At 31.1% G+C, this 26,573-nt stretch overlaps 2 protein-coding genes across 10 annotated transcripts in view; both read right to left on the reverse strand.

Moving 5' to 3' along the window:
- Positions 1 to 35: 35 nt before the first annotated feature.
- Positions 36 to 20,987, reverse strand: LOC130900238 (NPC intracellular cholesterol transporter 1-like). Of its 2 annotated transcripts, XM_057810741.1 has the most exons (16): positions 20,632 to 20,987; positions 12,739 to 12,948; positions 11,424 to 11,687; positions 10,535 to 10,720; positions 10,291 to 10,483; positions 10,012 to 10,128; positions 9,696 to 9,907; positions 8,195 to 8,634; positions 7,716 to 8,140; positions 6,808 to 7,219; positions 6,477 to 6,751; positions 5,422 to 5,679; positions 4,971 to 5,345; positions 3,445 to 3,891; positions 2,859 to 2,938; positions 36 to 1,802 (listed from the first exon to the last, which is right to left on the reverse strand). In XM_057810741.1, exons 1-16 carry the CDS (start codon positions 20,692 to 20,694, stop codon positions 1,797 to 1,799), a joined length of 3,963 nt encoding a protein of 1,320 aa, XP_057666724.1. In that variant the 5' UTR covers positions 20,695 to 20,987; the 3' UTR covers positions 36 to 1,796. The 2 variants fall into 2 exon arrangements, with proteins under 2 accessions (XP_057666724.1, XP_057666723.1); XM_057810740.1 differs by lacking the exon at positions 2,859 to 2,938.
- A 1,819-nt stretch (positions 20,988 to 22,806) lies between these two features.
- LOC130900324 (NPC intracellular cholesterol transporter 1-like) overlaps positions 22,807 to 26,573 on the reverse strand; it is a 31,545-nt gene continuing 27,778 nt past the window's right edge. For all 8 annotated transcript variants that reach the window (XM_057810857.1, XM_057810856.1, XM_057810858.1 and 5 more), the window contains one exon: positions 22,807 to 25,431. In XM_057810857.1, coding sequence (XP_057666840.1) covers positions 25,426 to 25,431 — 6 coding nt within the window. In that variant the 3' untranslated portion in view covers positions 22,807 to 25,425. The remainder of the gene's footprint in view (positions 25,432 to 26,573) is intronic.

Genomic DNA, 26,573 nt, shown 5'->3' on the forward strand with positions numbered 1-26,573 from the left:
AGAATAGAGAAGGAGAGAAATTAAACAAACAGATAAATAAAAATACATGTATTAGAGGTGTTGGCTAAGTACAATGCTTCCAAAAATATTTACAAAAATACAAAATGTGTCTTGTATTTTTTTTAACATTCGAGGAATGTAGAACATTTACAATGGATAAATCAGCTTCGAAAATGCGAATAGAAAAAACTAGAATCCATTAATAATTTTTGAAACAAATAACATTCTAACAAATTGGAGTTTCCAAAAACATCCGTGAAGGCATACAAATATCACATTCAGTGGTTAAAAAAACAGATTCTAATTATTTCCATCGTTTTTCTAATGTTACAAACATATTAGAGGGCAAGATAAGAATCCAAAGTTGTTTTTTTTTAATAGACAATGTTTTAAAAGCATTTTATAAAATATACAAAGTGTAATACAAAGAAAATTGTAAAATTGATCTACTTAATTATAAAGTTTCTATTATTCTATTAATCATAATAATGAATAAGTTAAAAGGGAAAAAGTAAGAGAATTTATGCCTTAGGACAGTAGAATTTTCGAATAATCGTATTTTATTTCAAATGGTTTCAATGGATCACAAAAATGATGGCCTTTAAGTGCACAATTGCAGATTAAGGATTTCAGAGTTTATCTCAATACTGGATTTTTTAGGTTGGCTGGACTCATACTATTATCTTGATTTATTTTGTAGTATTTCTGAAAATAAATTCTCAAAAACCTATTTTTTCGGCCTCTACGGTGGCCTAAGGCATTAAAAAAAATAATTTTTCTTTGCGAAATGTTTTAGTTATAAGTAGTTCAATAATTTAAACGTTTTCTTTGTAGCCAGCTCTCTCCCAAAGACCCTATGATCAATTTGATTAAACGAATGTAAAATTTTATGCACCACATTTTAAATACTATAAATTATTCAAAAACGACAACAAATTTTATTTAAAATTATAACGATGATACTTATATTATCTTTTGAAATAAATTACAATGGAACGAGTACAAAAAAATTGGTCCAATACTGGTACACCTCAAAATCAAAATAAAAAAGTGAATTAAGTGATTACGGAGTTGAAGAATATGAAAATTATCAAAATATATTACATACAGAACGTTTAGGGGTAGTTTTAACGGTTACGAAAAAAAGTACCCCGCTGGAAATTAGTTTTAATGCTTTCCCTATAAAATGTATTTATCTATTTACAACCGATTAAAATAATTTGATCATAGATTCAACAATTAAAACTGCAATAAGAAATACATACTGGTTTACCACCATTATTAATTACACTGTCTGGTCCTGGTCCTGGTCCTTGGAGCCTGGTATTCACCAGCAACCTTTGAAAATCTCAAACAGGAACGGACAATGTATTACAATCACACACATAAATTATCGTTTTGTAATCTAAAGACCAAATTGGAGTTGTAGATGAGTATGAATACCACAAACGGTTCAAGAAACACCAACTTGATGTAACGTGGGATCAGTATTTTATTCTTGTTGTTTTAGTTGTTAAAAAAATACAAAACTAGTGTTTTAATGTCGAAAAGCAATTACATTGACCATATTGTCATTTGGGTTACTACAGTAAGGAACATAACTTAAAATAAAACTGACTTAACGTCAACAAAGGTCAATCATATCACAGGAAAAATACTTGAATAGTATGAAAACTATTTATTATATGCTTGATCAACAGTTTCGTAGTTAGTATATGATGTACCTGGCAGTAGAGGTGACACAGATGTTGGTCCAATAGATTCCACCAACGATGGTGTACGTTGTCTCGTTTTCATTAAGCCTGTGATATATAATTTGTTACTAAATATAAACAATCGAACAAGTAAATAATTATTTGAAAAAACACCTAGAGGGGATGCTTATATCTTATATTGAATATCTATTTTTGTAAACAGGTTTTGTTTGGTCAGATTTTTTTAAAAATAATCATTTTTGAGGAAGCAATGTATGCCATCAAATGGTACTTGGTACAGCAGACGGAACTGGAATCGGAATGTCATGGCTCAGAACAAAATACTCAGAAAGCCTGGGCAATACAATTATAAGAAAATTTGTCCAGTTCAATCTAGATAATTAATATTGCAAACAGGATCATCCTGTCCGATACTACTCAAACAGTCATTACAGAGCTCTAGGCTCCAATATCATAAAAAGCAAACTAATTTGGGAATGTTTGAACAAGTGGAAGGAAAAGAAATGAAGTAAGGACAGACAAATCCTCTGTGGTATCAACTACAGAACTTGGAGCATTGGAGAAGAAGGTGGATAAGGGCAAACCAGTTACTAGGAAAATCTACAGGGGCTAAGACAAGCAAATACTCTCATGGGAAGCTATAATCAGAGATCTACTGAATGTATGAACCTACAAATAGCAAACTGCTATCCACTTTCTCTTGAAGTGTAAGACATTACGAAACTCTTGAAGATGAAGATCGCTTACAGCTAGAGCCATACCACATTCTGAATTTTCTAAGACGAATGGGATTAATAGATCAACTAGGGTTTCCCAGTATCTCAGCAAGAAAAGGAGACGAAATAGATCTTTCAGGTGTACACGGTACCCTAATATACACAGTGTAGTTAAAAATCGATTTATCAGGGACTTATTCAACTTTACATTCCGTACAATTAGGCAATGCAACAAATTTTATGCAAATAGTTACTCTCATCTTTTATTTGTATACGCTAATCAAGTTTTGGTTGCATACACACAACAATTAATTATTAAAATTTTGTAATTGCTTAGAATTCTTGATTATTTTTGTTTGCAATTTAAATATCGATACTTGAATAAGTTATATGTATGGTAATTAATTTTTTTAAAAAATTATCTTACTCTTCTGAAATAACTTTCTTGGAAATGTTCTCCTTTCATACTCCAACGGTCCATTAACTTCTCTTTTTTGGGGGGAGATCCTGTGTGACAAAAAAGTATCGTTACTATAACCTTAATCGAGTACTATTCAATTTTGTACTTGAAATTTTTTACATAAATTTAGAATAAGTGCGATATTTACATAAGTGAGATGTAAATGTGCAAAAAAAATCAAATTTACGATAATTCGGATGATATAACTAATAAAAACTTTTATCGATACAATGTGTGTAATGACACCAAAACCAAAGTTGATAGATATTTATAATTTTAGTATTTTTTAAATAATTTCATGTAGCAAATAAATAGCAATACAAAATAAAAATAAAAGCAACTTTTATTTGCAATACATTTGAGAAAGGTTGTGCAAAAAATAATAGAACTGATTACCCTACCAAAAAGTGGTACTTTGAACAACTATTTTCATTTCGAAACAAATTAATGCATTTTATAACTTTTTTTTATTTTAAGGGATGGTTATAATTTTAGCAAAATACTCAAGAAGCTAATAAAAAAGCAAAAAGCTAGAAAAATAATGTTCGCTTACCAATAAAACTGAGTAGTACTGGTAGAAAAATAAGTCCATGTGCGGCTCCGAACAGTACTATTCCCAAATACATTCTGAAGTAGAAAACTTGGAATATTTGAGATTTAGCAAAGTACAATACGATAATACCTCCAAATTTAGTTAAGGTAATTCCTGAAAATATCGAACTACCCATTCTTGTTAAAGCATCGGATGCTCTCTCCACTCTCGACGATTTTACAGACATTGAAAAACTGTGGACTAAATGGGAACAAAATTCCACCGATATACCGACGGCCATAACCAAATTGACTAGAGATACTGCGTTTAAAGTTATATGCCACCAATACATCAGACCGCCTAGGTTAACTATAATCATAGTTATAGTTATTATTACTACTACGCTCGAAAATATATCCAACCCCATAAGAATGAATGTAACTACGAAAATGGCCAGCAAACTTACACCTAAAAAAATATTATTTGTATCAGTATACATAACAAGGTCATTTTTAACAATTTATATTATTTTATATACTCTTTATTTCTGGGTTACTTTCCTCCATTTTGTTTTGTTCATTACTACGGTTACCTCTTTGAATCCTACGATAATTCTTTCTACAAATCAATCCCATGACGTTAGTGGTCTCAAACTTTCTTAACCTGTCTCTTCTTCTTCGTCTTCTGAATCTGTTAACTTGTTCTAGTGTATCCCAATCAGACTAACGTTAACAACCTCATTGGTTCCCCCTTACTCATTTTCAATTTTGTTTTGGTAAGTTCTTTTTGACCTCTGCCAATATAGATGGTGTCGTGCCACACCAAACAACTGCTTCAACTAAACAGGCGCGAAATCCGATTAGTGACCGGACATTGTCATCTCCAGAGACGATCCGGAGTGTCATTGGTGCATGGAGGAGGACGAAATCGCAGAACACGTCATCTGTGAGCCTTACTACTTACCCAATGACATCAAAGGATTCAATCCAAAACGCCTGATCAGCATCTCAAAGGACATCGGCCTTTGGTAACGACAAGTAGAGCACCACGGGCCTATTTGGAGGCCTGTGTGCCCCACAATTAACTATGAACCTCTGCCAAAAAGGAATTTAGTTAGTTAATCCTTTTTCAATGAGAATATTTTTTATAGAGCGTTTGGTGGTCTTCTTATGAGCTGTTTCTCATTCTTCATCCGTCCTAGATGGACTTACCATTTTAGTTTTGTAGTTTCAATTCTTTGTAGTACCAGTTCACCGTTAAGCCTTATATTTTCTTTGAACATTTTAGTTACTACCAGGACTTTTCTTCGGTACTTCATGTCTACTGTTTTTGCTTTCAAGTCTCTCTGTTAGAATGCAGCTTTTCCAGTTAAAATCAGAATCGTTACATATAAAGCAATCTTTGCCTTTTTACAGACAGCTGCACTCTATTTTTTTAGAATTTACTTCTATTTCTACATTCTGAGATACTCTGGTTGTAACTTTTATTGAATGGAGAAGAAACACAAATTTTTCAAAAATTGATTGAATTGCAGCCTAGATACTTACCGATACTGAATAATGTGTCTGGCCACATGGTTAAATACTGTTCGTAGAATACGTAAAAAACTGAATAAGGAAAAACTTCGACCCCAACTGTTTTTGTAAGATTAGCAGCAATTTTTCTAGCTGCTCTCATACTTTCATAATAATCCTCCGATGTTTTCAGGATTGTATGATATGTCATGAAATAAGAGGCCTCGACAGTAGATAACTTGTTGGAGTTAGTGGTATAATTTACTCCTTGACCATAAGCGGCGTGTCCTCCTTTAGGACAATCGGTATCTGGATTATCCCTTAAGAAAAATGAAATATAACGGTCGAATTCTTCAGGAATCGGTCTATGTTCTTTACCAGCGAATTTTATATTGCAAGACTCACAATCTAGAAATAATAATAATAAGGTATTTCAACTAATTGTTAGTTTTTTTTTTTGATAATTAAATTAAATAATACTCACCAGCTATGTTGTGAGGACAAAAACCATGATCTTTCGGTCTATATTTACAACAAGTTTCTAAACCCGCCCAATCGAAATAATCATCCAACCAACTAGAAGGTGGTCGAGCTATGTATGTAACTTCCGGACTTTCACTTGCGCTATACAACTGGGATACTAAGGAATCGCTCCTACAATACCTCCCCGCACATATCAAGTTTTGTGAATCGACATTACTGTAATTTAATCCACTTTTCACCACAAAATATACCGGTGGTCCTAAAAGAAACGTTCAATTTACAAAATTATTATTTATTTATAATGGAAATGGGAGTGTAAATAATCTCTATAAGCACTAGATAACAGTAAGGTATACCAGGCAATGAGGAAGCAGGCAGCTCTGCCATAAAAACTAAACTAGAAAGAAGAATTAACATCAAAAGGTCTGGCGGGTCACCTAAGGATAAAGCTGTAGAGTATTTACAAACTAATGGATTAAATGCATAGCAAAATGAACATAATCATTGACCGGATATCATGGATCGATAAAGAACTTCTGCAAGCTCGACGTCCTTGCCAAAAAAAGGAACGATTCCATATTTTGGACTAGAGATCTACTATCAATAACTAACTGAATGGATGGCTGAAGGATCCAGTAGTCTTACTGGAGAGGACTAAGACAATCCAAAAGATTCGTGATCATATCTAACGTGGTGGTGGGTCTTCTGACAGGTGACTATTCCATCCAATACCATCATGACAGAAGACAAGTGCAGATTATCCGAACAAGCCAAAGACAGCAGAAGGTTTGGATACTTTGAAAGAGTACTGCTAACGTTCTTTGGAAGTAGGACCTTTGTTAGACATCATTTGGACTGACCTTTTGCGATTTTTTTTCTTGTCAGGGCTAAGTAATCAACCGATACAAATTTGTAATATAATATACATTAATGTTGCTAGGTAGTGTAGTTTGTTTAAATGTACCCTTATCATCGTACTAATTTGTAACTTGAGTTAATAATTGAACAAATGTATTTTATCCAGTAAAAAATTCCCAAAATTGGAAAAATAGTTACCTATGCTCAAATAATCTTTAAGTGACTTGAAATATTTGAGTACAAAACTGTCTTCGGGCATCGAAAGTTCTTGATCGAGGCCGATTTCTATGTGGGGAGTTACAGCTATAGAGGAACACAACCATCCGAAGAATACAATCATTACGATACATCTTACGGGTTTGTTCATAAGTGTAGGTACATAAATGTGTTTGAAAAATGAATAAAGTAAACCATCGCCTGACGTTGTGGGTTCGTTTTTCTTTGAACCGCGAATAAAGCAGAATATATCAAACCTGTAAAAAAATTAGTTGAAATATTTGGAAATTGTGAGAAAAAACCGTAATCTCACCTATTTGCCGATTGTCTTGCAATGTCCAAAGCCATCAAACTGACAAAACAAGTGATTTGTAATAAGAAATCAAAAAGTAGGGCCATGCCGGCGTACAGTGCGAATGCTTTAACAGCCGGCATATCGGATAAACTACCCAAGAAGAAGCAACAGCTTTCAGAAACACTGGTCAACAACATAGACGGCCCTACTTGTCCTAAAATCCTACCGATATGCTGGGCGTGCGTTTCGTTTGGTTGTTTAGTATCTCTTTGATGTGTTTGTACTAAAATAAAAATGTTGTCGACCCCAACGGCCAACACTAGGAATGGTATTACTTCAATTATGATGAGAGTTGCTGGTACTCCTACAAAACCGAATAAACCAACCGAAGATACCACTGATGCTAGTACTATCAATACTCCACCAAGTCCTAAAATACACAAAATATATTTTCAAATATTATATTTCTTTCAAACTACAGAATGTTACTTCATTATGAAATAGATTTGGACCTAAAGTTTTTAATTTTGACAATTTTCTCAATATACACGGTGTCACTTTATTAATAATATAATAACTACAGAGTTACATCATTATAATATATATTGGGGCATAATGAAAGGCAAAAATATTCACAATAAGTTAGTATCACGCCAAAAGTTTCCAATTTTGACAAATTTTTCAATCTAGAGTAATGTACTTCGTTATAAAATAAATTTAGGTATAATGGAAGGCATAAAGATCCATCTTTAGTTGGTATTAAGTAACCTGTTTCATCAAATGATATAGCTAGTATTTATCCGACTATTTATCAGCGATTCTACAAAAGACTTGAGAAACCAGACTGTGTAATTCAGTGTAAATTTAGCGATTAACAAATTATTAGTAGTTACTTGTAAATTACATTTGTTTAAAAAAAGCTTTACCTAGAGTGATTTTGCTGTCGATTAAAAGTCTAGAACACTTATTTATTTGTCCTAGAGATATGGCAATATAAGCAAACATGATCATGTAAGAAATTAGTATGGTGACTACATCAGATCTACTCTCTTTATCAAGTTCGTCTTCTATAGATCTCTCAGAAGTAAAAGCGATATCCATATGAGAATGGTTCCCAGACGTCCAATTTTTCATAAACGCTACAAATTCCTCTTCCCATTCCATTGCGGGCGTTAATAAACTTTTGTTGTGGTAATTATTAACTATGAAGGTTAAAATGACAGTATTAGCTTTCTTATAATCTGGATGTTTGGCTAAATTTTCTCCTGGTTCAAGGAAACCACCCATGGCTACAGCAGGATCGACGGGTCCTCCGTATGGAGCGAGGCATTCGGAAGGATCATACGGATTTCTAAAAATAATTTAACTCAGTATAATATAATTTACAGAATAAAAATCAACTTACGTCGCACACTTGACAAATTTATCCAAATATGTAGATACATATCCTGCAGGATCAATAGTGCGTTTATCAAAGTCTTTAATACTATTTTTGTAATACCCCCAAATACTTTGAACTACGCATTCGGAAACTTTGGTAACTTTTTGATTCTCCTGTCTCAAAGGAGCGAAACATATTTTATCGAAGCTATGTGAAGTTCCGGCTCCTATAGCTTGAATTTGCATTTGTAGAGCGAGAACGGATATTAAAAACTCTTCGTTAAAAGCCGGCCCGAATGTCAGAATTCCGTCTGAAGTATTATGATGTATATTCGATAAATTTACAGCTCTGATAATAACTTGTTCTGTACGGTAAAATGGTTGAAAGTTGCTGTCGAATATTTCTTTTTCGATTCGACTACGGGAAGTAGGAGATGCCCATAATTCCACCGGATCTGTAATAATCTAAAACATAACGAAATAATAAATTTTAAGGGCTTAAATAATTTAGATAATTTAACCAGATTAGTTTTTTCTTTATTTGATTAATTTAATGAGCCCTTAACCAATTGGTAACCACTTGAGCTTTGGAATCAGAGTCCATGATATATGTCTTGAGATAACAACCGCTTTATCACCATGATTGATATGTAGTTGAAGCAAAGAAAGATTTCTGGTACGAGCAGTTGATTAACTATGAAAATGTGGTATAGAATCCACTTTTAGAACCTCCCGATGAACACAGACTAAAAAAGAACTGACTAACAGCCTTGGAGAAATAGTTTAAAGAGTACTAGGCTCTTTTGAAACCTATACCCACTTTTAGACCCTCAAGATGCAGAGAGGATAAAAAGAAACTAGCCAAGAGACCTAAAAGGTACTTTAAAGTGTACTAATCTCTTTTATAACCTCAAAAATAAAAGATGGGCAGAAAATAATTTGCCAATAGATTTACAAAATGAAGAATATTTATTTTTAGACCCTCATGATGAAGGGAGGATTGAGAGAAACCGATCAATAGACCTATAAAGTAGTTTAAGGTGTACTATTTTCTTTTAGAACATCAAAGATAAAATATAGATGAAAATAATTGGCGAATAGATCTATGAAATGAAGAATACCCACTTTTAGACCCTCAAGAGGCAAGGAGGATAAAAAAATAACCGCTCAATAGACCTACAAAGTACTTTAAAGGGTACTAGTCTCTTTTAGAACTCCAAACAAAAAGGAGGGACGAAAATAATTGGCCAATAGTTCTATAAAATTAAAAATACCAACTTTTAGGCCCTTATGATGCAGAAAGGATAAAAAATGACTGATTAAAAGACTTAAAAAGTAGTTTTAAGACTACTAGTATTTTCTAGAACTTAAAAACGAAAGAAGAAGAAAAAGAAATTGGTCAACAGACCTAAAAAATAGTTGAAGAAGAACCTCAAGCTCTAAAAAAAATTCTATAAACGTACAGAACTGTATATGAATCGATTTTTTATGAATAAATTACATAAAAAGAAACAATTTTCAATCACCTGTAACTGTTTAATCCCAGCTGCAAGCGTTATAACCAAACAGGTCCCTAGAAATAAAATGAATAACGGCCTCTGGGCACAAAAAGTACCCCATTTTTCAAAACTATTTTGTAGGAATGCATCTGTGTTAACGCCCAATTTTTCTATGAAACGTAATCCTTTCGGAACAGACTGTATTTCCATTTCTTGACTTTGATCCGAAGATGAAGTACCTAGAAAATAATTTCTTGTGTTATGGTACCTATAAACTGAAAACCACTCAAATGGGACAGTGTCAAGTATGTTTTATGGGGGAAAAAAATGAATTTGTACGTACTTGGTGTTTGTAATGGACTTTCTTCACCATCTCCTAGAGCTATTTGAGAAGAATGATGACTTGGTGATGTCGTTTTACGGACAACTGTCGACAAAACTTCCGAATCAGTTATTAATGCTGAAATCAATACAGAAATTACAATAAAACAACAATAAGAAAACAGTAATGAAAATATTGGTAATCCAAGTGAGATAATCTATGAAAAAACATTTTTGAGGTTATATAGTTATAAAATTAAGAAAAGTATGACACAAAAATATTAAAAAAAAAATCACTTACCTAGATTAATTTTGTCAAAACAAACAACAACAGAAATTAGAAAGATAACAGTGCCGACAACAAAAACAATTATCATTATAAAAACGTAGCCATCCATTCCTGCTATTTTAAATGGGGGCGTAGGTGAGGGTGTTGGAGGTGGCGCAGGACAACTTTCTTGGCAATCCACACAGCTACACGCAGGTGAAACCCCCTAGAAAATTCCAATTTACAAAAATCGTATATTCAATGTCATTTTACTTACATCAAGTGATTTACTACAGGGCGTAACGTAAGTTGATAGTGGAGTTATATCATTTGTTATGGTGGAAGTGTTTGTGAAATTTATCCGAAATGGTACTAGAGGAGTTTCAGGATCTCCCAAAGTATCGAACCATTTCTGTGCACTACACCTGACTGACCCCCATGCGCCACACATCAAATCCATTACCTAAAGGAAATATTAAGAAATAGATTAAAAACTTTGACTGTTTTGTATCAATGCTTTGATTGCAAATGGTGTTCGATGGGAAATTTATAAGAAAAATAAAATGGGAATAAGTATTTTACCAAATTAAATTGTAAGTTGGAAAAATAAAAAACCTTATCAATTACTCTAGGATCAATTAGATATATACCCTTGTTATAAAGGTTGAAATGTGATTAAGGTAGTGCCTAGTCATTTAAAAATTGGGGCATATGTTGCCGGGACATTGAATTATTGTCAGACAAGCATTTATTAGTGATACTTATTGAAGAATTTGCCCTTTTAAAGTGAAGGAATCCCTTTTCAAACTGGTAATAAATATTTTACTTATCAAAACAATTGTTTTGGGTTGAACACAATAATCTAAATTATTGAACCGACCATTCAGATATAAAGTTAGATAAAACACGGAAAATTGATAAAATCAGTAGGGGAAAAGTCACGAACACAGTTCAAAGGGATAAAAAACTGAATTAATGTATATTGGAATCGACCTAAATTTGTTACCAGGGGTAATAACCGATACACACATACACGCCACCGTCCAATATTTTAACAACTCCCAAGGGTAATAACCTATTGTCTGCTATGCTGGGTGAGGTAATAAAAAGTTAATTATTTTTCAATTAAAGATGAATTTTACAATAATCAAATTTGAATAACTCACCTTTCCTCCAGTTGATGGATAACTGACTTGTTTACAAGAATCATACACATTTTGCATGTAACTACCGTTCATGTAAACGTTCACTGAAGTTATATAGGTTTGATTGGTATCCGGGTTAATATCGGTTCCAGAAACTTTCATAAATTTTGATTGATTCGTTGCACATGTTGTATAACAAAACGTTGTTATTATGTTATTCAAACAAGGCGGACATCTTCCCATGAGAGCTTGAAGACGAAATAAATTTGCCTCAAAAGTTACCACCTGAAATTCATTAATCGAACAGTAATTATTTCATTCTCAATATTCCTTTCTAGTAAATAATTTTGAATAGTGTGGCCGACTGAGGACTCAAAATAAAAAAGTCTTAAGAGTTTTTAAAAATGCATTTAAAGTTTCATGTGGAGTCCTCAACCCGTAACACCATTTGAAACTACAGTCTCAACTATTATTATAATTTAGTTATTAACAAAAATTTGTAACTTCAAAGTACAGATAAATAAATTACTAATAAATGATAGATAATTAATAAATAGTCTCATCATTTGTTAATATAAGAAATACAGGAAATAATATATTTTTCTAATAATAAAAAATATACAAAATCACACATATTTGTATTAAAATTCATGAAACATTATTTATATTTGCAAATAAAGCAGGTTTGCTAATATAAAATGAATGTATTAAACCTATTTAACACAAAAAATTGCAAATTATACATGAATACGTGAATGTTAGTCAAATAAAATATCTGTAATAGATTTTTAAATTCCAAATGTGTGACTTTTAATGTTTTAGTTATGGTACCTTATACCTGTAACATAAAACCATGATGTTATGGTCCACGGATTTGTTAATATTAATACTTATCTAATTAAAAGTACTCGCCCACACTAAATTTATATTTTTACAAAATTTGGAGGAAATAAATCAAATTTGTAAACCACTGAAGTGCTTTGTGTTACTTTAATAAACATTGAAAGTTACAACATGTTAGTAATTGTCCACGAAGACAGATTTTTAACTCTATTCGAAGACTAAAAGAGGGGCGAGTTTACTGGAGCGAAGGAATATAAAATAGCTGACAGACTTACTAAAGTAGGAGCAGACAATCCCCCCAAGAAGATAGATAAAAGTTACTGGGACAATTTACAGGGGATTGAGACAAGCAAAAACTCTCCCGGAAAGTTATAACTAGAGAAAAACTGCTTAAAGTATCAACCTAGACAAGAGCAACCTACGGAAACTAAAAGGTTCCTGTCAGGGCACTGTCGCTCCAATGGACACAGTAATGAAAAAAATTATAGTGTACCTGATCGTCCGCACAGCAAACAGCCTCTGGTGATAAAAATGGACAGCGCTTTTTTAGTATTTCAGTAGCATTATTAGTAACTAACGATTTGGGAGGACCGTTATAAGGACAATTCTTTTTGTAATCGGTATCAGGATCCTCATAGCATTCTCCATACCATATACAATGGGGTTTTGCATCAGGCGGGCTTGTAGAGGTAGTAGATGTAACCTAAAATAAAAAAAATATTAAATCACATAAAATCGTGATAAATTTTGTATTAAAACGAAAAAAATATCAATTGTTTCATTTTTTTTTCTCGACATCTCATTTAATCTTATTTAATAGGGAACAACTACCTTTTGTGGACGTCCTTGAATTGTACTTATGTTGACTAGTAGCTCCGTATTGAAATTATGGTGTATATTTGGTTATAAAGTTTATGACGCTACCACTGGAATATATTACAAGGATTTTTGGTCTAATGTCAATATATGTTCCAGTAATTAAAGTGTGATTTGAAAATGTTTGTAAACAAACTGAAGGTTGGGTGAAATCTGGAAATCCAGATAATTTTCAGAATTTTTTGCAACTAAAATAGTAGCTTGGTATATTGAAAGTTTTACTAAAAGTTTCTCACCGTAATTTTTTAAACTTAATACAAGGAATAAATAAAGAGTAAGAAGAGATCAAGAAAAGGTCAGTAAGTTGAACTCGTATAACTGATATAACAATAATTTTTTACAAAAATTTGCAATCATGTAAAAAAAGATATTTGAAAACATGACATAACCTATAATATATATCACAATATCTAGGAAAGGTACAAACAACGAAAATATAAAAAATCAGAGAGACTAGTTCTTCTTAATCAAATAGCGAACCTACCCAGTAAAGAAAATAAGAATAGAAAAAGAAATTTATCACGATGCTTAGTAAAAACACTCAAAAAAGAAATACACGTCAAAAATTGGGAAAGAAATACCATTAAACGGTATATAGATGATTCATAAAACCCCACGGGTTCTCTTTGAACAACTTACAGGCATATATTTGTTATCGAAAGATGGAAAGAAACTATCATTACCGAGCCCTCATGTAGTAGACTCAATGTGATTGTTGAAGAAACCTTAATGAAACATTCAAGAATCATAATCTTTTTAATCTTGATGATATAGCCGCCTTAGAAAGCACTTGATTCTGTGGGGAAGAAGAAATTGCATTTCACATAGTTCTAGAATTCTAGCAAGCAAATACGAAACAATGCTTCATACAAAAAACCTGAAGATCTATTCTTGAAGCCTGTAGAGGTCATGAAATTATTTAGAACTTTAAAACTTGAAGAAGAATTGTGGAAATAGCTCTGATAGGGGGTACATCAAAATTTAAGGTTGTAATGTAAACCCTAATTCACGTGAATGAAAATATATTTTTTGCTTTATAATGCAACTAGATGTAAGGCGACCTTTGTGTTAAAAACATATTTAAATTGATTTTTATATAATGGAATAAAGTTGTTTAACATGAATTGTTAATTAACTGGAAAATTTTATAGAGAAATAGCGTAAAGTCCTTTTTAATTACCTGGTGAAAAAGTTTGTTTCCTGAATAAATGTTTATTACAACAAAACCTGAAAACAAATTGTTTCAATCAAGACATACAGTTAATTATTGGACATGTCCTTAATAATCTTCAGGTCAAATAAAACAATAATTCGCTGACCTTTCACTTAATAACAAATTGTCAAAATGGGAGGCTTAGAAAAATAAACACACAATTTTTTCCACTTCGATGGTATTAAGTAGGAGAGTATACATATTATCATTATTCACTTAATTTCCATTACTATTGTCAAAGATATGGTTTTTCATTGTTCTATACTGAATGATAACTTTAATATCACAGGATTATATGATTAAACTAACAAATTAAATTAATAGTTGAAAGACGCTGAAATGGTACTTGTAGTTCACCAACTTTTAACTCCTTAGTTCAAATCCTTAATTTTTTGAGGTTATGAGCGCAGTATACTTCAGGTCAGTCTGTATTCGTAGTATTGTTTAATTTAAAACATCATTGTTCTTTGATTATGAAAATATTATTCTTGTGGTGTTTTATTATTAAAACTAATCTCAAAAAATAGGAAGACGCAATGTTTAGAAGTTATCAATGTCCTCTAGACGATGTAAAACTGATACGAGTGTGTCTGGAGAATTTAGGCTTCATAAACAAAGTTTAAGTGTTTCTAAAGTGCTGTTTTTAACAAAAAATATTCTTTTGTGTATATACAGTTTGGTTGGGAATAAAAATATATTATCCAGATAAACAACCGGAAGTTTTTGATAACAGTGGATAAAACAAATAAATTGAAATTCTTTGTAAGAAAAATATGGCTGTTTTTAATGAATTGGTATTTGATGGTAATGACCTAAATATTACATCTTATCGGCAATAACCTGTTAGTAAAAACCTTGAAAGATATACCTGTTTTCTTCCACATCTAATACCATTTTTTGTTCTTTTTCTTTTAGGTTTATAAAAAACAAATTCGCATCCACTTATATCACCAACAAATATTTCTTTACAAAAACAAAAATCTAACATAGGGATGATCAAAATAAAGTTAATTTATTAAATAAACTACGAGGGGAGATAAAAAATGGGTGGTTGAGTTTTTATAGCATCTATTTCAACTAGTATATCTCATATTGTAATGGCCGCTCCACATTAGTGCCTTGAAGCTCTCAGTAAACAGGCGTGAACGTGAATGTGGGCGGTTTTCATGGGGTTTACGCCCGTTCCCCTATCGGAGTCGGTATTTTGTCCCGCGATAAAGGGGTTCGCGCGTATTCATCCAAATTTACAGCCGATTGTCAGTATGCTCCTGGCCACAAAGGCGTACACACGATGTATTTCAGTCATTCATTATCTTCTTTTATTCCAATGCTTTCGAATTAGGCCATCTAAAAAAACAGCGGATCTACGTCAAACTAGCGACCGTGGGGTAAACAATTGATTTTCTCATGTACCCGTGTTAGATTTTCTTGGTTTTCCCAATAGTGAAAGATGTTTTGTATTATTTTTTCTTTCATGTTGTTGAAAAGACTATTTTTTTGAATATTACAACTGTTTATAAAACATGAGTAAATACTTTTTAAGGTTGCAAGGTGGAATTAACCCTTTTCATTAGATGAAAAGAGCTCTTGTCAGAAAACACTAAGAAAAAAATGGATAGGGGAAAAATGACGAGAAAGCCACGTTTCCAGGAGGAAACTGGTGTAATGACGTCAAAAATCGAGCAAATAAGTTCACAAACAACACAAAAACTTAGGGCAAAAGTATTTGTTTACCCCACGGCGGGTATTTTGACAGTTTATTAGATTGCTTAATTAACTTTAAAGTCAAAATCGTGATTTATTTCCACAGCACACAAATTTATTACAGCAACCCGTTCCGGCTTGTCAATCTACTACTACAGCAGTTTAATAAAGATTCTATGCATAGAGTTCTCTCTTTAAACAAGTAGCATTAATATGAATTTAGTTGTGAGTTTAAAAAAGTTCTAAAGAAGCTCATGAAATGTTAAAATTTGTCTATGGTGATAATAGGACCGTTCGGAAACTACAATCTATCAGCCGATTGCTGATCCTAGAATTCCTGAATGACATTTAGATCACAATTTCCGAACATCGCGTTTTTTCAGCGGAAAATTCAAATTTAAAACATGATCTGAAACAACTTTAGCTTTTTATTACTTTTTTGTCCGTTTCTAATGTAGGAGGATGGCAAAATATGAATTATAAATATTAAACGGGGTAGCCACACACAATTGTGTGTTGTATCAGTAACTTTCTTTAATATTTTTAAAAATTCAACACCTCTGGTTAAAATTCGTTTCCTTTTCTATAGCATAGAAAGGTAGGCAAATTCTTAACGCGGAGGGTCACCAACCAATCAGCGCTTTACGCGCGTTAAGTATCAAGTGAAAGATGTATGCTATGAAACCAACCATATTGGGCGGCCATCAGCAAGGACAATTCTTTCAGTTGTTCGCCGGTATTTTCGAGTTAAGGCACAATTGTAAATCAACAAAAGCAAACTTTTAACTAGAACTTATTGTTTTTTAGTGAAATATAATTGTAGTTGTGTAAAGTAAAATTAAATGAATCATTGTGTATAATCAAAGAATTTCATTATTATAAGACGATGAACAGTCAACGTTGGACCAGCACATGCGCATTACAACAACAAAAATGACCTAGTTCACAGTTATTAACAACCCTAATTAGGTCACATTAATGTGCATATCATAAAAATGACTAAACCTTTAATATTTTTTAGAATAAACGTGATTTTTGTTTATTTTTACGCCTTTGCAATGAAAAAACTTTTTCTTTTGAAAGAAATAAAGTTTTAGTAATTTAACTCATGAGTAATATTTACAATAAAACCATTTCCTTTCAACATCCTACAAATAAAGATAAGACAATGAATATTTTCGCAATATAGTGTGACTGAAATAGCTTATCTGATAATGTTCTTTGAAAAAAATATTATCCAGTGAGATAGTGTACAATTATTTTATCCCCACTAACAACTGTGAGTCCCCTTCTAAACAATATACGAGGGTTGCTACTCAAGTTTTGAGATAGACAAATAAAAACAAATATTTATAAGACGAAATCAATTAGATGTTTTGACTGTTCAAAAACGTTTTTGTTTGAACACTTTTAGACACACGTGCAGCTGTACCAGTCAAAATTGACCGTTCTACGTTACTGTAACGGCGACACCTCTAGTTATTCCGAAAAAAACAGGCAACCATTTGCTTCGAAGTGCTTCGGGTTTATATGCATAAATCTATGTTTGAAAATCAAAATTGATCGTATTGTTTGTTGGATATCACGAAAATTATAAGGTGGGCAAAAACTTTTGACCGGTAGTGTATTCAAATTAGTATTTTTCATACCCACAGGCCTTGAAAGTTATGACAAAATTGAACCCTTTCTGACTACTACAGTCACTTTGAAAAACATGGATCTAGAAAAAGGCATTAAGTTGTGTTTTTAATGGAAATAATAAATAAATAGCAACCATCGTATTATTTTGAAATTTAATGAATGGATTATGAGGTGGGCAAAAGCTTTTGACTGGTAGTGTAAATGCTGTATCCAATTGCTGTTATTTTACTTATGTCTGCATCTGTTTTAAAGTAACGATAATTGAAGTCTGTAGGTTTAATCAAAGAAAGGAAATCACTCAAGTGGAAATATGGAAATGAATGATTAATTTCAGTATTTACTCTGTAAGTAAAGCACTTGGTTTAACATTATTCTTATCAATAGCAACAGTTTATATAAATCTATATTCTAACAATGTAATCTTTAATATCTAAAATAAAATTATTCGAAGACATGTTACATTTACACAGCCACATAACTTATCTAAATATTGGAGATACCGTTTAAAGATTACTCCAATTACTAAGGTAAGACGTAATTCTCCACATAATAATAATAAGATTGAGTTAAATGACACTTTTGTTTAAATTTCCACAACAAACAAAAATGCGCTTAAATTTGTGAGGTGATTATTTTAAAAATGAATTAATTCATAGATTCCCAGGCAATTTCCTTTTTATATTATTAAAATTAAAAACATTAATATGCATAAAACCGTTTGTCGTCGTTGTTTGCCGATAGATCTTCCGTTGGTGACTTTCAACATAAACGAATCACATACATTTGTCACGTGATTTTGACGTATGACGTTAGAATGTAATGTCGAGGTTATTTCTCTTTTCTAGATTAAATATTGACGTGCAAAATGAACAATTTCATTATAATAAACACATATTTCAATAATTAGTATAAAAATTCATTTTTTTTTCTATTACTACCATTTCATAATAACGTCATCAAAAGATAGAAGCTATTAAAAACAATCAATAGACAAATTATCATAATTTCAATAAAATATATTAAATACTTCTGAGATTTTTTATGAATCATGAAAACACATTACATTACCTAGATTGGTACTCTAATCTTTGGACATACAAATAAAAAATACAATTAAAAACTAGTTGTAAACTATATAATTTAATTATAGTTAAGTTTTATTCAAGGTTGATTTAAACGAGGGAAGTTATGGGGAAATAAAGCAGCTACTAAAACCATTAAACCAGGGTTGCCAACTTGGGGCAACAGGAATCTGGGACACTAATCAATAAATTAGATTTTATAAACAGAAAACATTAACAAACACAAACAAGCAAAAAAAACTGAATGGAGTGCAGTATTTTCTGCATTCTTCATCGGTCACTACTTTTTCCACTGATATTGTTTTTTTGCTACCAGCAGCATTCAGCAAGTTGAGAAAAAACTGGTTTTATAATAAAATAATTATTGGATATATGACCTGCGGAGATTTTTTTCTCAAAACCCAGTACAGTGGCAACTTATGAGATATAATCGAAAACTACATTTTAAATAACGTCTACATCTTGTTTTTTGGCCATCCTCAGATTGGAACCAAGAAAATTGTTCTTTTGAAGAATTCTATTTGTTTTTCTATGATCGAGCATCTTCTAAGCACATTAGTTGTTTCAACGCATTTGGGCAAAGATAGAAAATATTATAGAAGAGCAGGATAGAATTTTAAAATGTTCTCAAGGGCTGGGGCTGATTACAACCTGTTTGACAAGCTCTTGTCATTGTATTTCAGGAAATTGGGAAATCCGGGAAGGTTGGCAACAGTGCATTAAATATTTTATTAGATGTCATCACGAAATTAAAATACCCCATCAATCATTGTCAAATATAAAAAACGGGTGTATTTATATTTGAAACGTAAATTTTTAATAGGAAAACATTAAATAATCTATATTTTTAGAAAAATAACTCTTAATTAAAGATATTAATCTTCATTAATCTTTCAAGTAAGGCACCTGACAAGTAATCAATATAGTTTTAGACAAAAACAAATCCCATAAGAAAAAAATAAAGTAGTAGTAAAATAGATAATGGACTAGCCTGCTGAATCATTGATTACTCCAATGAGAATGCTCAAAATATTATTACCAGGGCTGTTAAAACACCTAAATATCGACTAAGAAATCTTAAAGAGCTTGTCAATGCTGGTGAAATATTCCTCAATAATTAGCCGTTAATATAATACCATTATATAGATACTGAGATACTCGACCTAATATAAATATTATATCAACTTTTCTCTTTTTATTTCGTAATTTTTTATTTGTTTTTAATAACGTTTCTCTATGTATATAGCTACTCAAATGCTATTAATGGTCAAAAAATAAACGAACAAATGCTTTTTCATGATTAAAATTAAACAATACAACAATATAAAAAATAATTGAATTTGTTTTTATAAAAACTCAATTGATGATGGGAAATTTTTGAATAATACATGTATTATTTACTAGATTTTGAAATATTCTACAAGATAATTCGAAAAATAAAACTTATTTTGTGTAATAAAGAGATATAATGATACTATAATACGATTTCAAGCAATCACATTGAATTTTATTACACCCTATAAAAAGGGATATGGTAATTGACTGTAATAAAAAATGTGATTTCAAACGTAACAATTGAAAATTCAGAAGATTTTCTACGTTAGGTAAACATACTATTTTTGAAAAATATGATTTTATAGACTTTCATTTGAATTAAAAATAGTTTAAAATTATAACTAACAAAATTATTATTTATATAAAAAATAGATCAACCAAATCCAGATAATATGTATGTGTAATATTATTTATGTTCCTATATTGGACTTTGCAGTAGTCATACATATCAGATATTGAGAAAACGCAGTGGTTAACAAAATATTTTCAGTATATGTAACAACTTATTGTAAACGATAAATTTCAAAAAACTTACCTTACTTATCACACCTAAAAACAGTAACAGCCCAATGTAACTTAATCTTTTCGACATGAACATAGTAGCCTTGACTATTTTTATTAATTCTTGAATTCGATATTGTTGACGTTAATTTCTCTCAATTACTTTCATAACTCAACAAAAACATGAAGATCGGTATTAACTTAACGAAAAACCGATTCAGAACTCACGACTTATAGACGATCAAAGCTATTTTTGAATCATACTTTTATGGTCCAACACCATACACAAAACTGAACTGATAAGATTATCAATTATTTTATTTACCTCGGATCCGACCTCGAATTTTCAACGACGTCATTTACGAATTTGGACTTGGACATAGCACAATGGGTGTAACGTAGTGGTAACAATGCTAAGTCATTTACGCAACTACCAATACGTACATGTAATTTGTGTGGTTGGCTTCTTGAGAAACTAGAATTTTTGTTGTCACCATAATATAAGTTTTAGCCGTGAATAAAATTTTAAAACTCGCAGTAAACAGAAATATCGTATCCAAGTTGCTCATGAGTTTCGTGCTGGATTATAAAAGAGAAATCAGTGGTATTTAAGTTAAGTGCCGAATTAATCTCGTTCTAGGATCCGCAATCAGCTAATCTATCTGATTCAGGATCAAAGTTTCCGAAAAGAATATATGTAATACTATATGCCGAAAAGTCCTATTGCTTCGTACGATCCCAGTGATTTTTTTAATTAAACTTGTTATAAATTTTAATTTCTCGATTAAAATGTATATCACAAAAAAAACGTAGATTGAATGTGATTGGCTCGTGAACAGATGCTATAATATTATTCTTTTGTTTGTCAAATTCACTTCCATTGACCGTTTGGAATGTGTTGCATAACTCACACCACGAAATAAAGAACTCACGGAATCTTAACATTTTGAATTGAAGTTTGAAGAAGTTCACTTCTATTAAGTATAGTAAAATTTAACAATTCATAATAATAATTAGTTTATATCGTGTTTGTAGAGATTCAGTAGATAGATGATGATCATTTCTGTCTGGTGTTGTGTTTTATTATATTTGGTGTTGTAGAAGTATGTTATTATACGAAAAGAACCTTTGGTTTATTAAATTCTCACACACGTTCAAATAAAATAATGTGTAAAAGAGCGACGATATCGTGAGTTTGTATGTTCACCTCGGCTAACGCACCATCGAATTCATACAAAAACTACACATTTAATCTGAACATTACCAAAGGCCGATGTCCTTCAAAAAGCTTATGGGGTGCTTTGGCTGGAACCTTTGCCTTAAGACAAGCTGTGAGTCTTGATTGAACCTTGCCCTATGCCTCCCGCGATGTGTGGAACTATTTAATTGGAGCAGTTGTTTGGTAAGAGAGGCAGAAGGTCGATTTATATGTGCCTTAGCTTGTTAACACTTTTGGATACATCAAGAATGGGTTTGGAACTTGATGATTCTTTCAATGTTATATTAGAAAGTGCAAGTGTTATCAGTTTTCAAATTTTACCTAGAAAATATGTGAATATCTTTGCCAAAATTTTTAACCTCCACATTTCACGTGTGTTTTTTTGAACTGGAGAGGTGTAGTCAGATATGGGGTTGACATTAAAAGGGGTCTTACAAAACCTTAGATTTATAGGCTTTTCCTATCCAAAAATAATGTCAAAAATTTTAAGGAGTGTGTTTGGGACACTACAAGGTGTGTGTGACTGTAAGGTTTTTGTAACTATGTTCTTTGGAAAGAAAGAAAATTGGCTTTGTTGATGATATTTTGTTACACTAATGATGAATTTTTTATATTTGCTTTCAAAAATATGTGAATATTTGCTTAAAACATGTGAATATTACCCACATTTCTTATGTGCTCTTCATTAAACTGCAGAGGTGTGGGGTCTAACACTTTAAATGATCTTGCCACATTTCAGATTAAGAGATTTGTTCACTTTTATGCCCGAAAAATAACATCAGAAATTTAAATGTTTGGGGCATCACAGTTCCTGATACGTGTGACTGCAAGGTTGTTGAAACTATGTTCTTCAGAATTAAAGAAAAAGGGCTTCGTTGATGAGACTTTTCTCAAGTCTATAGTATTCCAGACATTTGTTAAACTGGTGATAATTTTCTTTCATCTGTTTTTAAGAATATGTAAGGGGTAAGGTTGAAAAAAATTAGATGATTAATACAAAATACATTTATATCAGACACTGTTAAAATTACAAAATCAATACATTAAAAATATCTACATAAATACAAAAATCTTACAACTGAATTTTTAGAATTTGTGGAATGTGAAAAATGTAATAAGGATAAAAAGTACAGAGGCACATCCACGTATTTAAGAATTTTACTAAATAAGTAGAAGCTCAACTTTCGGCTTAAAAATTAAGTCAAAACTATCACTTTTTTTTAATTCATAGGAAAAGTTTTTGAGTTATTATTAGAAAAATACAAATATTTGGATAAAAAATTTTGACACAGAGTATTGGAATACATTTTTGAATAAAGCATTAAAAAAACAAAGTGAGATTTACAATTATCACTTTTTAAATAGATCAGTTTTGGAGTTAAACAGAATTTGAAGATAGCAGAGTTCAAACATTTGTAGATTTTATTTTTCTTATTAAATCATATAAATTTGAAATAGTTTATATAAGGGTTGTTACTAATATCACCATCACCACCGTTTTTAATACCAATATCAGCACAAATTGTATTTCACCTTTCAGAATGGATAACGATTGGAGCCATATAAATTTTTCTTTCCGTTAAATGCAAGCATAGAGTCAATCTTGAGTATGAGAAACAAATGATATTGATGTGGTATTGTTTTTCCACTTATTGGACTATGCGGCTTTGAATTTCTATGTGATATGGTAAAAACTTGAATTATCAGCAACCCTCGTCATAAGTGTCCACAGCATACATAGCCTTTAATTAATTTTTATTAATATACAATTTGTTATTTAATACATATCCATCCCTTTTCAACGTTTTATTGTCAAAAAAATAAGTTCAAAATATAAATTCATGAGTAAGACACCTTGGTACCAATTATTCTATAAAATACGAGAATTTTTAAATCAAATAATTGAATTAGAATCAATATAAAGAACAAAGGACGTTAATTCTGATGACGTAGCAACATAGGACGTTTCAAAGACTCCCAGAGATGATGTAATAGTGGAAATTATAGCCATAAACTAATATTTGAGTATGCAGACTTTCCCTCAACCAACAGTTGTCGTACTCTAACGGTTTTGTTGAGTTGTAATAACATAAATTTATTTATATGGTTTTATTGGTAAATTCTCTTGATTTAAGGACTTTTTTAATTAAAATTTCGACTTATTGCAGTCTTTATCAAAATATAATTAGTTTATAGAAAATAAAGTCATTGAAATTTTGAAATACATTTGTAAGCATCCAATTTATTCGAAAGATATTACAAGATCTTGTTTAAATTTATCAATTAACGAATACACATGTGAAAATGAGAGATAAGATGAAATCTAAATTTCATAGGCCTTGAATTTGAGAGTTAATTTGTTATCTGTTACAATCATGTTGTTTTAATGGGATTATTTCGAGTCATGGTCAATATTTATTAATCATAAATGTTGCCATTCGTAGAAATCATACCAACAAATGAAAAAGATCAAGATTCCAGTTGAAAAAGGGTCTATTAAGGGAAAATAATGATAATTGGGATTATTGATCTTCTTACACCGGCTCGAAGGACCAGACAGTGTAATATCATCCAGAAATTTCAACTACTTTCACTTTGAAGATAGCAGTGTCGCTTCCTAAATCACTATCACATCAACCAAATAATTTCAATGAAAAATATCTTAAATTTGGTAATAGATTTATAAGAGTTGAGCATATGATTTTTAATTTCCACCGTTTGTAGCCACAATTAAATATCAGTCGTTAAATATTTATTATCGAATTGTTTAAAAATAATCTCGATTTAGCCGTGTATAAATTAAGTTTGTACACTCAAGCACTATTAAATATATTTTGTTAAAATATCTCACATTCGATAGCGATTCCAATCACAGTTTTCTCATTACAATAATTTACAAATCGCATGCATGCAGAGTATCCTTTAGGACTAAAATACAGATAAAATCTTTTTATTTAATTATTTTTGGGTAAACAACTTTTCAAATTGTACTACCAATACTGATACCGAATCAGATATAATCAGATTAAAATAATTACACTAAATTTATTTCAATTAAATATAAATTGGAGGGAGTTAATTCGAGCTTTTGATAATGTCACCTGCCTTTAATTCTGGAAGTTCTGAGTCTCTCACCGACATTGACTCTATTTGAGGTAGGCAGAGATTTATTTTTCGCAACACCGGTAAATGGATGTCAATAGCTCGATACAGAGTAAATTAAAATATCAAGTGGACTCTTATACTATTTTAATCACACCCAAATATGATCTATAATATAAAAATTACTTAGAACGTTACCCTTGAACCGATTTGTTAGTTAAAACTAAAACCGTGACTAGAATCACCATTAACAGTAAAAATATATATGTTAAGTATTATAAATACACACATTTGGAGAGTCGCACTTCACTTAATTGTTGTTAACTTATTTTATCACACGCAGAAAAATACTGTATTACGTTCTCATTGATAGAGACTATACAAGAGCGGGAGTTATAGCATTATAAGAGTGTCGTGATGTGGATGGCAACAAAGGTGACACCATCGTCGGTTCTGCTGTGTCATCCGAATGTGTTTGGCGTTTGATACTTCTTCTCCTTGTTTGCATCACGCCTGAAACATTATTATATATTTTATTTATTATTCATGATTCATTTTTATAGGTTATAGTGATTAAAAATTGGATTATTACATTTAGGATATTCATTATTATGCAATAATCATCTTTTAATTTTTTTTTATATTTATTAGTACAAAACTGTAAATGGAATGGTTTATTTGTTATATTTTTCAGCTTTTATTCAATATTAATAGTTTTGTTTGTTTTTCAATGATCTGATTTGATCCGCAGTTTTATTGCGAAAGTAGTTCAAATGTACTACTACTATAGTTGTTTTCAAATATACAAGAAGCTCGACTAATATCGCTTCTTTTTTAATGAAAATAGATTCGGTTTTGGATTTTTATTTGCAAAAGTAGTTCAAATGTATCGTAACTACTCTTTGTTTCTTGGTATTCAGAAAGTTTAACTTATATTAGTTCTTTGTTAATGCAAATAGTTTTAGTCTGCGGTTTTTTTTTGCTAAAGTAGTTCAAATGTATCGGGTCTCACTACTCTTTACACTTGTTTGGTATTTGTTTACAAACGGACATGAGGTTCGACTAATATTGAATCTTTTTTATAGCAAAAAGTGTTAATCTTCAGTTCTATTTACAAAAGTAGTACAAATGTATTGCCTGTACTCTTTGTTTCTTGGTATTCAGGAAGTTTAACTGATATTACTACTTTTTTCATGCAAACAGTTTTGTTTACTAGAGTAGTTCAAATGTATCATCTCTCCCTTCTCACTATTCTTTTTCCTTGTTTCCAAAGTACATGAAGTTCAACTGATATTACTTCTTTTTTAAAGCGAATAGTTTAGATCTGCAGTTTTGTTTGCCGAAGTAGTTCAAATGTATCAGTTCGACTGTCTCACTACTTTGCAGATCTATTCTATATTTGTACATGTTATTTTTGTTGGCAATCGAATTTCAGTGTAACTAATATGTGAAAAATGCGATTAAAAGGAAAATTATCAAAAACATAATGGCCGTATTCTACCAAATAAGCAAACTTGTATTACAGAAAGCAGATGAGTCGTTTGTTCCTTACTAAATGATCTACACAAATTAATTTCTCGATTATCTTTAAACAAAAACACTAAAAAATTATTATAAATGAAAACTAATCAGTAGGAAGGAACAAAACCATTTGA

Source organism: Diorhabda carinulata, chromosome 12 (assembly GCF_026250575.1).
Source record: "Diorhabda carinulata isolate Delta chromosome 12, icDioCari1.1, whole genome shotgun sequence".
NCBI lineage: Eukaryota > Metazoa > Arthropoda > Insecta > Coleoptera > Chrysomelidae > Diorhabda > Diorhabda carinulata.